This window comes from Hirundo rustica, chromosome 18 (assembly GCF_015227805.2).
Source record: "Hirundo rustica isolate bHirRus1 chromosome 18, bHirRus1.pri.v3, whole genome shotgun sequence".
In the NCBI taxonomy this organism is placed as follows: Eukaryota; Metazoa; Chordata; class Aves; order Passeriformes; family Hirundinidae; genus Hirundo; species Hirundo rustica.
In genome coordinates, this window is record NC_053467.1 from 832305 (window position 1) to 844916 (window position 12612).

The 12612-nt window shown below is 54.4% G+C and overlaps 1 protein-coding gene across 7 annotated transcripts in view; it reads left to right on the forward strand.

The window, feature by feature from the left end:
* The first annotated feature begins 1686 nt into the window (after positions 1–1686).
* Positions 1687–12612, forward strand: part of MYH10 (myosin heavy chain 10) — an 88779-nt gene continuing 77853 nt past the window's right edge. For 3 of the 7 annotated variants that reach the window (XR_009208419.1, XM_040081811.2, XM_058422939.1), the window contains exons 1-2: positions 2308–3788; positions 4141–4521. Coding sequence is in view for 6 of the 7 variants with exons in the window: in XM_040081811.2 (XP_039937745.1) it covers positions 4177–4521 (345 nt within the window). In the remaining variant the exon portion in view is untranslated. Of the gene's footprint in view, positions 1728–2307; positions 3789–3889; positions 4033–4140; positions 4522–12612 lie in introns of those variants that run through there. The other 4 variants (XM_040081810.2, XM_040081814.2, XM_040081812.2 and 1 more) reach the window with 2 other exon arrangements.

The window sequence follows — 12612 nt, forward strand, 5'->3', positions numbered from 1 at the left end:
GTGGCACAGTCCTTGCGCAGCGAAACGCAGGGGAGGAACCAGTTCGAGCCTTTTGGCTTTCATCTGCCTGCGAGTCAACACCCTGATTTTTCGGAGAAACAGGACGTGCAAGACCTCCCACCGCCACGGTAATTAGGAGGGAGACTTTCAGGGAAAGGCGAGCGCCGGGAGCTGCGCAGGGAGCGATGTGTGTGCCGGGGGCTGGGGTGACCCGGTGAGCGCCAGCTCCGTGCCAGCAGCCCGGCACCCCAGCCTGTGTGATTGCCTCCTGCGGCACCCCGCAACCCGCCCAAGAACGGTGGAGTGTAATGGCAGGTGTGGTTTGAAACGCTTCCCTCGCAGATCACGGCAAGCCCTGCTTCCCAAGCACAGGGAAATCGGGAGACATCCCGACTGCTGTCCCCAGCCCGGCCCAGGACCCCCCAAATTCCAGCTCTGCCCCCGGGCAGGTCTGATGCTCCCTCCTGCCGCATCTGCCCTCTCCTGAGCCCGCTCGCAGTCAGGAGGATCCAACACAAATTCCTTCCACCAGAACGGCTTTAATTCCAGAGCCCCTGGCGGGTGGGGATGGCAGGAGCCGCAGCGAGCCCGGAGCTCGGCGCTCGCACGGCGCCGGGGGCACCGCGGGGGATGAGGCGGCGAGGAAACACGGGAAAGGCTCTGGAAAGGCCGGGAAAGGCCGTGGTGCCGGGAAGCTCTCCGCGATGAGAGATGCTCTCCCGCAGCCCCGGGCCGGGGCTCCCAAACCTCGGCGTGATGCTCAGGGAGGGGAAAGCAGGGGCTGGGCCGGGCGGGCTGCGGCAGGGGAGCGGAGTGGGGACACGGGGCCGGGACACCGCGTGTCTGCCACCGTCCGGGGAGCGACCCGGGGGCGGTCACCGAGGGCTGCGGCCGGGTGCGCCGGACGGGCCGCGTGGGAACCGGGCCCGGGCTCCGCACAGCGCGGCTCCGACCGCGGCCGCACTCCCGGTGGCGGGGATGGGGACGGGAATAGGGACAGGGATGAGGACAGGAATGGGGACGGGAATGGGGATGGGGACGGGGATGGGGACGAGAATGGGGATGGGGACGGGGATAGGGACGGGGATGGGGAAGGGGATGGGGACGGGGATGGGAACGGGGATGGGGACGGGGATGGGGACAGGAATGGGGACGGGAACGGGGATGGGGACGGGAACGGGGATGGGGACGGGAACGGCGATGGGGACGGGGATGGGGGCAGGAATGGGGACGGGAACGGGGATGGGGACGGGCCGCGCGGCCGCGCGGGCGGTGCGGGGGAGGCGCGCGGGCGGTGCGGGGGAGGCGCGCGCCCGCCGCTCGCCGCAGCACCGGGGCCGCGCCCCCGCCGGCCGTGCTGCAGCGGGGGGCGCGGCCCGGCCTGACGGGCGCTGCCGCGGGCCAACGGGAGAGGCGCTGCGGGGTGACGGGAGCCAATGGGCGCCGAGGGGGCGCGGCGAGGCGCGGGGGCGGGCCGGCCCACGGCGTGCGGAGGTTGCTATGGCCGTGGCCGGAGAGCGGCCGCGGCGCGGGCCAATGGGAGCGCGCGGAGCCGCCGACGGACGGGCCCGCGGGCCAATGGGCGCGCGGCGCGCGGCGGCGGGGGCGGGCGGCGCGGCGGGGGGCGGCGGGGCCGGCGCGGCGCTAAAGGAGCGCGGCGGGCGCGGGGCGGAGCGGGCGCGGCGGAGCCGGCGGGCGGCGGGCGGGCGGCGGCCGGCGCTGCACAGGTGAGGCTGCGGGGCCGGCGGCGGCGGCTCCGGGTGCGGGGCGGCTTCGTGCTCGTGCTCGGCGGGGACCCGCCCGCGGCGGGGGTGTGGCGGGCCCGGCGCACAAAGACCCCCTTGTTGGGCCGCCCGGCCGCGCCGCCCTCCCCCCCCGCTGCCGGTGCCGGCCGGGAGAGGAGGAGAGGAGGCGAGGAGGGGGCCGTTCGCGGCCATTTTCTGCCTTCCCCGCGGGCTCCGGGCGGGGGGCGCGGGGCTGCGGCCGCTCCGGGCCGAGCCGCGGCCGCCTCTTTGTCCTTCGGGCCCGGCGAGCGGCAGCGCGGCGGCGGCCCCGGGGCGCTGCTCGGGCCGCCCGCGCCCCCGGGGATGCCCCGCCGTGCCCCCCGCCCCCCTTTTTGTTCAGAACGTGTGTAGGCTTTTTTTCTTTCTTTTCTTTTTTTTTTTTTTTTTTAAATTTTTTTTTTCCTGCCTTTATTCGCACGTCGTCTGTTGGGAGTGCTGGATTCCTGCATGATAAATGTGCTCATTTGTGTGTTTCATTTGAATGCCATTGTTAGCGGAGGAGCCCTGGGTAGGGTGAGCTGCAGCTTTGCTTCGCTTCTGCACGGGGTCTTTTGTGATGGGCTTTGAGGGATTGGAAGCCCGAGTGGAAGAATGACCCTGAGTGCTTGTGATCCGCCGGTGTTTACGTTTATTCTCTGGAACTGCTCTAAAGTCAGTTTCACCCTTTGTGTGTGACTGGTGCGTGCGCTCGTATATGAATGAATCCATTTCAGTCTTGGCCCTTTAATCCCGCCGGGGAGCAACACTGGTTAATTTCACCGTGTGAGCTTTATTTGACCTTCAGCTTTCCCTGCCTCTTGGTGGGTGCAGACGGGGTTCTGGCTGCCTTGGGCCGTGTCTCACCTGCCCAGGGAGCGCTCAGGACCTGGCACCGAGGGGCATGGGCACACCAGGGTGGCACTGGCGTTCCAGGGCTTTGCTGGAGCTTGGGCTGGAGTCTGGCACATGGGGACAAGTCGCCTTTCTCACTTGGGCTTTAAAGCTCGGTTATTTAATCCGTGGGCTTCTCCAGCCAAGCGTGGCATTCATTGACTGGACCTTCGTTTTCCTGGCGGAGGAGTCCAGCTATCACTTGAGGTGTCCCTTCGACGGTTCCATCTTTGTTCATGGAAATGTTCTCTGAGAGGCTCTTCTAAAATACTTTGGATGTTGAGTCATCACATCTTGACTTGAATTGAGCCATCTGTGCTATGGGATGTGCTCCTCGCACCTCTGAAGGGTTCAGGGACTTCAGGCTTGCTTTGCAGTAAAGTTGGACAATGTAACAAATCTCTCTGCCTTAGATGGAGCCGCAATTATCCTGGTTAATTATATGCTCCTCTCGGGAGGGTTGGGTTGCAGAACTTCCATCGGGGCGCGTGCGGTAGTAGCAAAGGTGACAAATGCAGTTTGGGAACCTCCCTGGCTTTGTTCCCAAGCTGGCCCTTGGGTTACCTGCTGGAGAAGGATTCCGTAGCCAGTGTGAGGTTCCTCAGCAGGGAGGATGTTGTGTGTTACCAACCAAGAGGTTTAAAGCCCTGAGTACAAGGGGTCAGGCGTTACCTTGGCGCTCCGTGGGCGGTTCCAGATGGATCTGGGGGCTCCAGGAATGCTGGCAGTGCCTATGGAAGGGGCAGGGGCCTCTCTTGGATAGAGGCACGCAGGTAAAATGAGTGTGCTGGGGCTCTTGTCAGTCAGCGGTTTTTCTTTCTGCTTCAAATTACCCGTGGAGTTGTTGGAAAATCCAGCATCATTCCTTGCAGTGTTTTGAGCCTTGAGGTAAACTTGAGATCTGGAGACATTTTTTGGAATATGGTGATGTCAGCACTCAGGACTGAGAACAGGAGCAGGCTGTAGAATTGCAAAGCTTTTCAGGAAGAGCACGAGCAGGGTTTAGCTGCCTTGACGGCCTGCAGAAACCCCAAGTGTCCCAAGTTCTCGTCTGCAGTTGAAAATCCACATTTTAAAAAGTAATCCTCACCGCCTTCTGGTTTCCACAGCAGAATCCCCTGAGCGGATTTATGGGTTTGTATCTATCTCTGTATTTTTTGTTTTTTTTCACTGTTCCATCACAGCTGAGTTTACTGCCAAGCTCCTGCTCTGTTTGCTCTTGTTCCTTATCTCAGCCCAGCACGCAGGTGCGTGTTTTTCCTGCCCGCAGCCCTCGCTGTGATTTCCGTCCCTTGCTGCTGTCCCTGCGCCGGGTTTGGGTGGCACTTGACAGGTCACCGAGCTTCTGTGTGGCAGAGGCGCGTGAGCAGGGCCTCAGGTGTGCAGCAGCTCCTCCAGGCTGGGAGCAGCGCCTGGGCAGATAGAGGGATCATTCCATCCGGGCTGCTGTGTAACGTGCTCCTTGCTCTTCCCTCTGTGCTGGCAGGGTGACTGGGAGCCGAGGACACCTTCTCTTCCCGGGATGGCGCAGAGGTCGGGGCAGGAGGATCCGGAGCGGTACCTCTTCGTGGACAGGGCTGTCATCTACAACCCTGCCACCCAGGCCGACTGGACTGCTAAGAAGCTGGTGTGGATCCCTTCGGAGCGCCACGGCTTCGAGGCAGCCAGCATCAAGGAGGAGAAAGGGGATGAGGTGTTGGTTGAACTGGCGGAGAACGGGAAGAAGGCGCTCGTCAACAAAGATGATGTTCAGAAGATGAATCCTCCCAAGTTCTCTAAGGTGGAAGACATGGCAGAATTAACCTGTTTAAATGAAGCCTCTGTATTGCATAATTTAAAGGATCGCTATTACTCTGGGCTCATCTATGTAAGTATTAATTATGGGATCCGTTCTGGGTGCTAATTCAGCTGACCTTGCCCAATTCCCACCCCTGCTGTTAGAGTAGGTTTGGTCTTTGATTCTTGGCAACCTAAATACTTTGCGTCCCTGGCATTTACATTAGTCCAAAGTCTTTTTCCATGCTGTGTATGGGTCAAGAACTCGGTCATCCAACAGATAATACAATTCTGTGAGCATCCTTCAGCCACAGAACGTGAAATGGCAGCTTGGGGGGGCTCTGCTGGTGCTGCCCCTTGCAGCACTTGCCTCCTGCTGCACTGATCCAGTGGCAAGTGGCTTCCTTGGGCCGAGGGAGGTGACAAACCCTCACTCTGCTGGATTGCTGTGTTTAACTGCTCATGGCAATGGGCACATCTCTCATTTTAACTTGCTGCACGCTAAAAATGGCAGTAAGAGGCTCTGCTGGTATTTAAAAGATGAAGTTTGAGAGTACTGGGAGTGCAAAATGTCCTTTTGGAACCGAGTATCAGCCTGGTGGCCAGGAAGGGATGTGTTCAAGTGCTTAAAATAAACCAATGAGATAAAGCTTTTTTATTTTTTCCAGTGGTTTTGAAGCACTAATTGAACATCTGGCTTATCACCATCTTGCTCTGGAGCTGGGAATCACAGCGCCCTTGGTGCTGTGTCTGGCCCTGCTCCTCCCTTGGGCTCTGTCCCAGGTCTGTGCCTGCAGTTGGGAGCAGCTCCTGCTCTCTTGGCAGACTGATTGCACAGCGACTGGTTGGGTCAGGGAGTCACGAACAGCTACAAGGAGACTTTCTGTCTCAAAAGACACTGGAACATCTGCTTAAATGCTTGGTTCACTTTGTACACACTTAATGCTTAAGTCCGTTTTATTTAGTCCTGATAGTTGGCTCGTTTTCCCCTCCCATCTGGGTACATTTTTAGCTTGACCCTTGATAATATTTGGACATATTAAAAATTATATACAACTTCGAGGTGTTTTTTCTTATTTGTGTGTCTTTGTCAACTTCCTTTTCCAAGGCCTTACACCAAGGTGCTCACAGCAGAGCTGGGTGAAAAATAATTCTGGAATGATTCCTGCATGAGGAAACTAATTGGATAATTAATGGAGACTGGATTGAAAACTAAAAGTAAACAGGTTGATAGGTCAAAAGCTTTCAGTCTGTGTATCAATCCTAATTACGGCTGTTAAGAAATTCATTACAACTATTATAACCCTATTTCATTATGAAGATTAAAAACCTGCAGGCCTTAAATGTCACAGCGAGCTCTAGAGCAGGGAGCGCAGGCAGCGAACACAGCCACGGGTGTTTCTGGGGAGGTGTCAGAACGTGTCACTGCTGTGCACAGAGGCTGCAGGGCTGTCACACCGGGGTGACTGACAGACCTCCCTCTGTGAGGGGCTGGCTGCTCAGGGACCTGGAGTTTGGGACATCCCACAGGTGCCTGACCTTCGTTCTCTTCCCCGAAGGATTCATTCCTTCTCTCTTGAGGCACTGGTGCCTGTTCCTTGGCTGTGTGATGCTGCTGCCACACAGGGGGATCGGTGCCCGTGGGTTTTGTGACAGACCTCCCTGCCCCAGCAGAGAGCTTGGCTGGGGTTATGGAGCTGCAGCGTTCGTTGGGCTTTACTGGAGGCCTGGGTTCCAGGGACATTGCTGGAGGATGCTGCTCTTCCCAAGGGAGCTGTAAGAATTGGCTTCTGGGCTGAAACTGAAGCTGGCTGGCAGTGTGAAGAGCAGGGGTGAGATGTGTGGAGCACTGCAGAGATTCCCAGGCCAGGGAGACGCTGCAAGACCTCGAGCTGGTGGTGTTTGGGTGTCGGGGTCTCTGTTGGACATCCCGAACTTGGTGGATGTGGCGGTGCTGTTGCTGCTGGCACGGCCCAGGAGCAGTGCCCACAATTCCTGTTTGCCTGGTGTAAGGAAAGGAGCTGAAGTGAGTCCTGGTGGTTTGGCAGTGCTGACAGGAGCTGGTTAAAGGTCTGTTTGCATTTCCAAAGAGTACTCCCGTGACAACCAAATGAAAATTGTATATTTTGCTGTTGGTCTCAAGCGGTTGAGGTGCAGGTGGTGAATCTGATTTGGTGTCCTGGTATTTCCCACCAGGCAGCACGGAGTGTTGCCTTTCTAGGAAGTGAAAGATGCAAGAACGTCAACTGAAGCAGACAAATGTTTGCTTTCAATCCCTAGAAAGGAAACAAGCGAGTTGAGGGATTTGGCCGTGGGTCAGTCATCTGTCTGTGATCTCCGTGTCCCGATGACGCTGCTGCAGGAACAGGGAGGCTGACTACAGCCCACAGTGACCTGGGCAGTGGTGCTCGCTTCCAGGAGCTTCATGTAACATCCAAGTAGGGATGGCCAGCAGTTTCTGGAACTTGCAGCATCTCTGCTGCCTGCCAAGTGACATGATCTCAGGCTCCGAGCATCACTGCTGAGCCGTGGGACAGGAACACAAGTGGAGAAGGTGGAGGATCAGGGTCTTGTAAAGGGTGGTTGGAGTGTAAATTATGGTGATCCCAGTTTTGCTTTGGAGATGAAATAACTTTAATTTCTTGCTCCACTTTTAACAACGTCTGTTCCACTGATTGCCACAAGGTTTATTTGGAGTGTAAGTGCTGGTTCTGTGAGGGTGCAGCCACCTGCAGCAGGTAGTTCAGTTGTTTTTATGTTGCTTCTGCCTTTGCTTGGAATTTTCACTGGCCCTTGTGATTCACAGCTGAGCTTCCCCAAATCCTGTGCTTTTCTAGGGATATCAGTGTTTCTTACGTATCACTTGAGTCACTGATGTTCTAAATCGATCCTTGTCTCCTGCTGGAGTGGGTTTTGGTTCCTGTAAATGCTTGTGAACGTTGGCTCTCCAGCTTCAGAGCTGAACTGTTGTGGCTGCCCTGCTTTGGAGTGGCCAGCTTTAATCCTGGCTTCAGGCTGCATTAGTGACATCCTTCAGCTGCAGGTCAGGAGCTGGAGGTGGTTCACTGGGAGGGCACCCAGGAGGAGAACCCACAGGCTTAGGAGGTCCTTGGAAGGTTTGGAATGAACATGATTTTGCTCAGACTGGTTTTATGGTGGCTCTTGAATATCCTTATCCGGTGAGCTGAGTTCCAGGTGTCTTTCTGGGAGTGCTGGTTTAAGAAAGGACTTGTTCTAATCAGGTTTTGGGTCGCTGAGGTCTGGACCCTAGGTCAGGAAACATCTTTATTCTGCATCCTAAATGTAAAATGCCACTGTGGAGGCTTCTAGATATCAGCTCTAGGGTTTGGGTTGTGTTCAAGTTGTGATTTCATGGGGGGAAGTAGTCCATGAATCAGACAATGAGGTGGAGAAATGAGATCCACTGGGGGGAGTGGATGGTGAGGGTCCCTCAGCCCTGCAGGCAGCTCTTTCAACACCACACTGAATTCTTTGTCACAGGCTGTGACAGACAAGATTGCTGCTCCAGTAATTTCCCCTTCATGAGCTTTGGGGTTTTTCATGAGCCACCTTTCAAGCTTGTCATGTTAGTCCTTTTTTTTTTTTTTAACCTTAAGAGCAAGATGACTGTTCTCCTTTTGAACTCAATACAAATTTTAACACAAACTATGCCACTTTTTCAATACAAATTTTAACACAAACTATGCCACTTTTACAGCTGCAAAAAGCAAAGCGGTTCCTGATCGCTCTAAATAATGTCTCAATGCTTTGTTAAGCAGCATTCTGGTCCTAAGTTTTGTAGTATTTTGAGTTTTGAAGTCATAAAACACCAGAGTGGATGTGGTTGGAAGGGATCTTGGAGCTCTTCTTGATCTTCCACCAGACCAGGTGGCTCAGAAGCCTCAGCCAGCCAGACTGGTAAAAAAAGTATGAGAAGCACTTCTTCTGATGAAAATGCAGATAATTGCATGGATCAGGAATGTAAATACCTCGTTCCTACCTCCATGGAAAGCAGCTTGTTCTTGATATTGCAAACCCTGGCTGGAATTGGAATGAATGACTGCTAACTGTTAATGCTTCTCAGTCAGGGCTAGGTGACACTTGACCCAGCAATTTAAAGCTCTTTTGATGGTGAGAAAGACTCAATCCTACTTTTACAGTGTATTTTAAATTTAGAAGCATCACCTTATGTACCTCCTGTGTGCAGAAATATTCTGCCAGAAGCAGTGGTTCTCTCGTGGCTGGACAGGTTTGCCACAAGGTTCTGATTTTCCAGGGAATCCAACACCTGAGCTGCAGATGGCTGTGTTTTAATGGTCTGACAGGTGAGTGCAGGTGAGCATCTGAGCAGTTCTGGGATAAATGGCACTCTTCCCACTCGCTGGGTCTGTAAACTTTTGAGTCTCAGTGCTCTGGCAGGAGCAGAAGTCAGTGTTGTGCAGTCAGAATTTCCCACTGCAGTAGGATGGGATGCAGGAATTGCTCACTCAAACACAGGGTGCAGTTAAGCTGCAGTGAAAACCAAGGTATTCCAAATTCGATGGGCTTTATAGTCATTGATTTTAAAGAACGTTGCTGTTGCCACGTCTGTCGTAGGCCCAGCTTTCCTGCAGGCCCTCGCCCACCGGTGTTTGTGTGGCTTTCTGAGACCCCATAAATCACTGCAGCTACTCCTTAACTGCTTCCTCACCTCCTCCAGGCAGAGGGATTAAAATGAGCAGAGTTCCCAAAGGCTGGACTCGGTGCCACTGCTGGGGGATGCTGGGGGGCCCCTGGGCTGCGTTTGGGGGCTCGGGTGGGACGTGGCAGGTGGGGACAGGTACCCAGGGTGTGTGTGCTGTGGGGAAAGCCAGGCTGGAGCTGATTCGTTTTGCTGTTCCTTGTGGAAGCTGGTGAAGCTCGAGGAAAGGTTTGCATCCAGCTCCAGAGTCCCCAAACTCCAGTGAACCGTGCATTATCTTCCCTGCCCACTCCCCCATGGTTTTTGGTTTTTTTTAAGCCAAGACTTTTGAAAAAGCGTTGGAAGCTGTTTATGTGAGGCTTAGAGTTCTGGAAGCCTCCTGCTGGTTCTGCTCTGGCACGGGGCTGCTGGGTTTTCTTCCCACCAGTGGAGGAGAAAACGTGCTCGCTGTTGTGCAAGTCAAGTGCTGCAGCAGGTATTTGTTGATAATTGCAAGTGTTACCTCCGTAATGAGCCTGCAGCCCTGTTATTCCATTTTTGAATGTACTTTCCATTCTCTTGGAATAGAAGAGGGGGAGAGTGAGAGCTGTGGCACAGTCCCCAGCTCAGAGCCTGCTGTGGGTGGCAGCTCTTACAGCCCTGTGCTGGAGGAGCTCTCTTTAAGCTGTTCCTTCTGTTAAGCCTCCTGTGAGGCCTGAGTGCAGCCTAGAACAATCTGTGGTATTATATAAGCATCTGTGTTCTAATTGCTTTAATTTTCCTGCTGGTCCAGTTGGGAATGTTTCACCTTACTGACTGTCAGAGATTGGTGTTGAAAGAAACCTGTGAGAAGTGGAGTTTGTTTCTTAATTCTGTCTTTTTCCTACCACACACCAGTCACTGGATCTAAAACCCAGCATGTGGCAGCAGAAATGCTGGGGTTCACGTTGGTGGAACTGCTTTGGCATAAGAACTTTTTTTTTTTTTTAATATTGGCTCTGATTTTTGGAAGACTCATAAATGTGATCAAGTTGAGGGAACTCTGTGCAGGCTTAGAAATGTCTGAGGGACTTTAAGAAAGCAAATCAGGCGAGTGAAGGTAGAAAAAGCGCTTGTTCTTGTCAGGCTGTGTGTTTCTCTAAAGAAGGGCGGATGAGGAGCGTAAAAAGGAGCAGCAGTTTGCACTGTTCGCTCCTGTGCGGGTGCGCAGGACACTCCTGCAGCCCCTGCGCGTGTCCCAGCTGCTGTGCAGCGCTCAGGCTCTGCCGTGCAGCCCTTGGGAAGGATGTGGAAGCTGCTGTGGCGCTGCTGCAGGCTCCGCTGGTGTTTTAGCTGTGAGCAGTTGTGAGCCCAGGCTGTGCCTCTGGGTGTGCCTGTGAGAGGAGGAGCTGGCAGGGCAGGGCACTGCTGGGCTCAGGGGGGTTCTCTCCAAACACACCACCTGAAGGCTGTGGATGTGGAAATTCAGCGCTGCTGAGCCCCAGCTGTGGAGAACATTCCCAGACAAATCATCTGTAGTGTGGGCAGAGCTCTTCCACTCCCAGCTGGGGTGTTGTGCTCCTTCCCTTTCTCATTCTCCTGCTGGGCTGCTCTGAGTAAATCTGTGGCTGTCATCCCCCGGGCTCCCTGACCTGCGCTTCCCAGGCTGTTCCTTCCCCTTCTGGAGCAGCCTTTGATTGCAGCGCTGTCCCCAGCCCGGGGCACAGCCTCACCCTCATCCCCTCTGAGGATGAAGAGCTGCCTGCCCTTCTTTAAGGCTTGAATTGGGTAATTTCTGGGAGGAGAGGTGCTCTGTGAGCAAACCACGTCTATCTCAGGGAACTCAGTAGGGCTCAGTGTGACAGGTGAGTCTGTAACCTCAGGAAGTGAAACCAGGCAAAGAGAGCGCTCTGTGGAGGCAATTTATCAACTGGAGAGTGTTCCACTCCATTAGCTGTGGGATATTGCTTGGACCACGTATTGCTCGCTGGGCTGGGAGTGGCTGGTTTGTGTTTCAGGTGATCATGAGAGCTCTCTGGATGCTTGCTTCAGCTTCATTATTTATGCAGTAATTGAGTGAATCTGTCACTTTTTATATTTGAAGGACTGGAGATAAACGCTGAGCCTGCGTTCTGGGGTGATGCAAACTGATTGTTACAAAAGTCCAACCTGTGCCTGCACCTTGCTAATGTGCTCTCAGGTGGTGCTTTAAAGAGGCCTTTCCATGGCACGGCAGAAGAGAGCAGCCCAGCAGCCACAACAGCTTGTTCCTGGCTGCAGGAGCCGTTCATCCAAGGAACAGCACCAGGCTTTTTACCCCGAGCTCCTCCACGTGTGTCTGCACGGGAAGGGCTGATGTGGTTTTAAGGGAGCCACACTCCAGGTGAGGAGCTGAGCTCCCAAGTGTGTTCCCCTGGGAATAACTCACCCTGTTTGTCAGTTGCTCGCTCGCACCCACCTCCCTCCCAGCGTGGAGGGATGGAATGGAGTTTGGGGCAGGCCAGTGCCAGGATCCTGAGCTCTGCAGGTTGGGACAGCTTTCCAGAACCCAAATTGCTCCGTGATAAACTACTGGATACAGGCTGGAAGCATCTGGAAACCTTCAAGCTGCCCATTTAGTGTCCTGGAGGGGAGCTTGTATAACCAAGCTCTCTGTCAGGGCTCTCCTTTACTGTTTGTGTCTGGAGCCCTGCCTGGAGAGCACATTCCAGGGTGTCCTGTGGCTGTGGGCTGGTGCTGGCTGTTCCTGGGTAAAGCAGGAATTCAAACAGCTGATCCATCAGCTCGAGGTGAATCAGCATCTTTGCTTGCCTTTCAATTCTTAATGTGCACATCCACCTCTGTCAGCTGAAAAATGAATGAGGGCTGGTTCTCCCTCCAGCCTGGGCTGTCACTGGAGCTCAGCAGCGCTGAGCCCAGCTCTCGTTCCCATCTGACCGTTCCATCAGAGTCCACCTACCGCAGGATGGAGTTCATTAAATGGGGTGTCCGTTTGCTAAGCAGATGTTTATGTGTTCCTGATAATTCCCCCTCTGGCTGCTCACCAAGAAGCTTCCTTGAGGGGCTTTAAACGGTCTCTTCTTCTCCTGTGTTTGGTTTCCACGCACAAAGCCCTCTTCTGCTTTTTTAGGCACGGTGATGCGCTGTGAGACCTGCAGTTATAAAACAGCTGCGAAAGATTTTGGTGCCATTTGCCTCCCTCCCAATCAAATTTGGCTCATTAAAAGCATTCTTTTTTTTTTCTCTGCCTGCCAAGCCACAAAGACAGCCCACCAATATGTTCATGCATTGCTTTCTGCAAGAGATGACAGGCAGGAAATCGGGAAAATTCAGTTCCATCTTGCTGTGAATCAGTTAAGGCTGTGCAGGGTGGTGCTGGTTTGGGAAAGGTCTCATTTTGAAACTCTGCAGGGAAACAGCAGGAGAATGAACTGGGTGAGATATTCAGGAAATCAAGGTGTTGGATTTCAAGGTGCTGCATGCAAGGAGCTGTCATGGCACAGAGGGAATGGTCTGGGATAAAAGCCTCTCCTTAGATTTAGT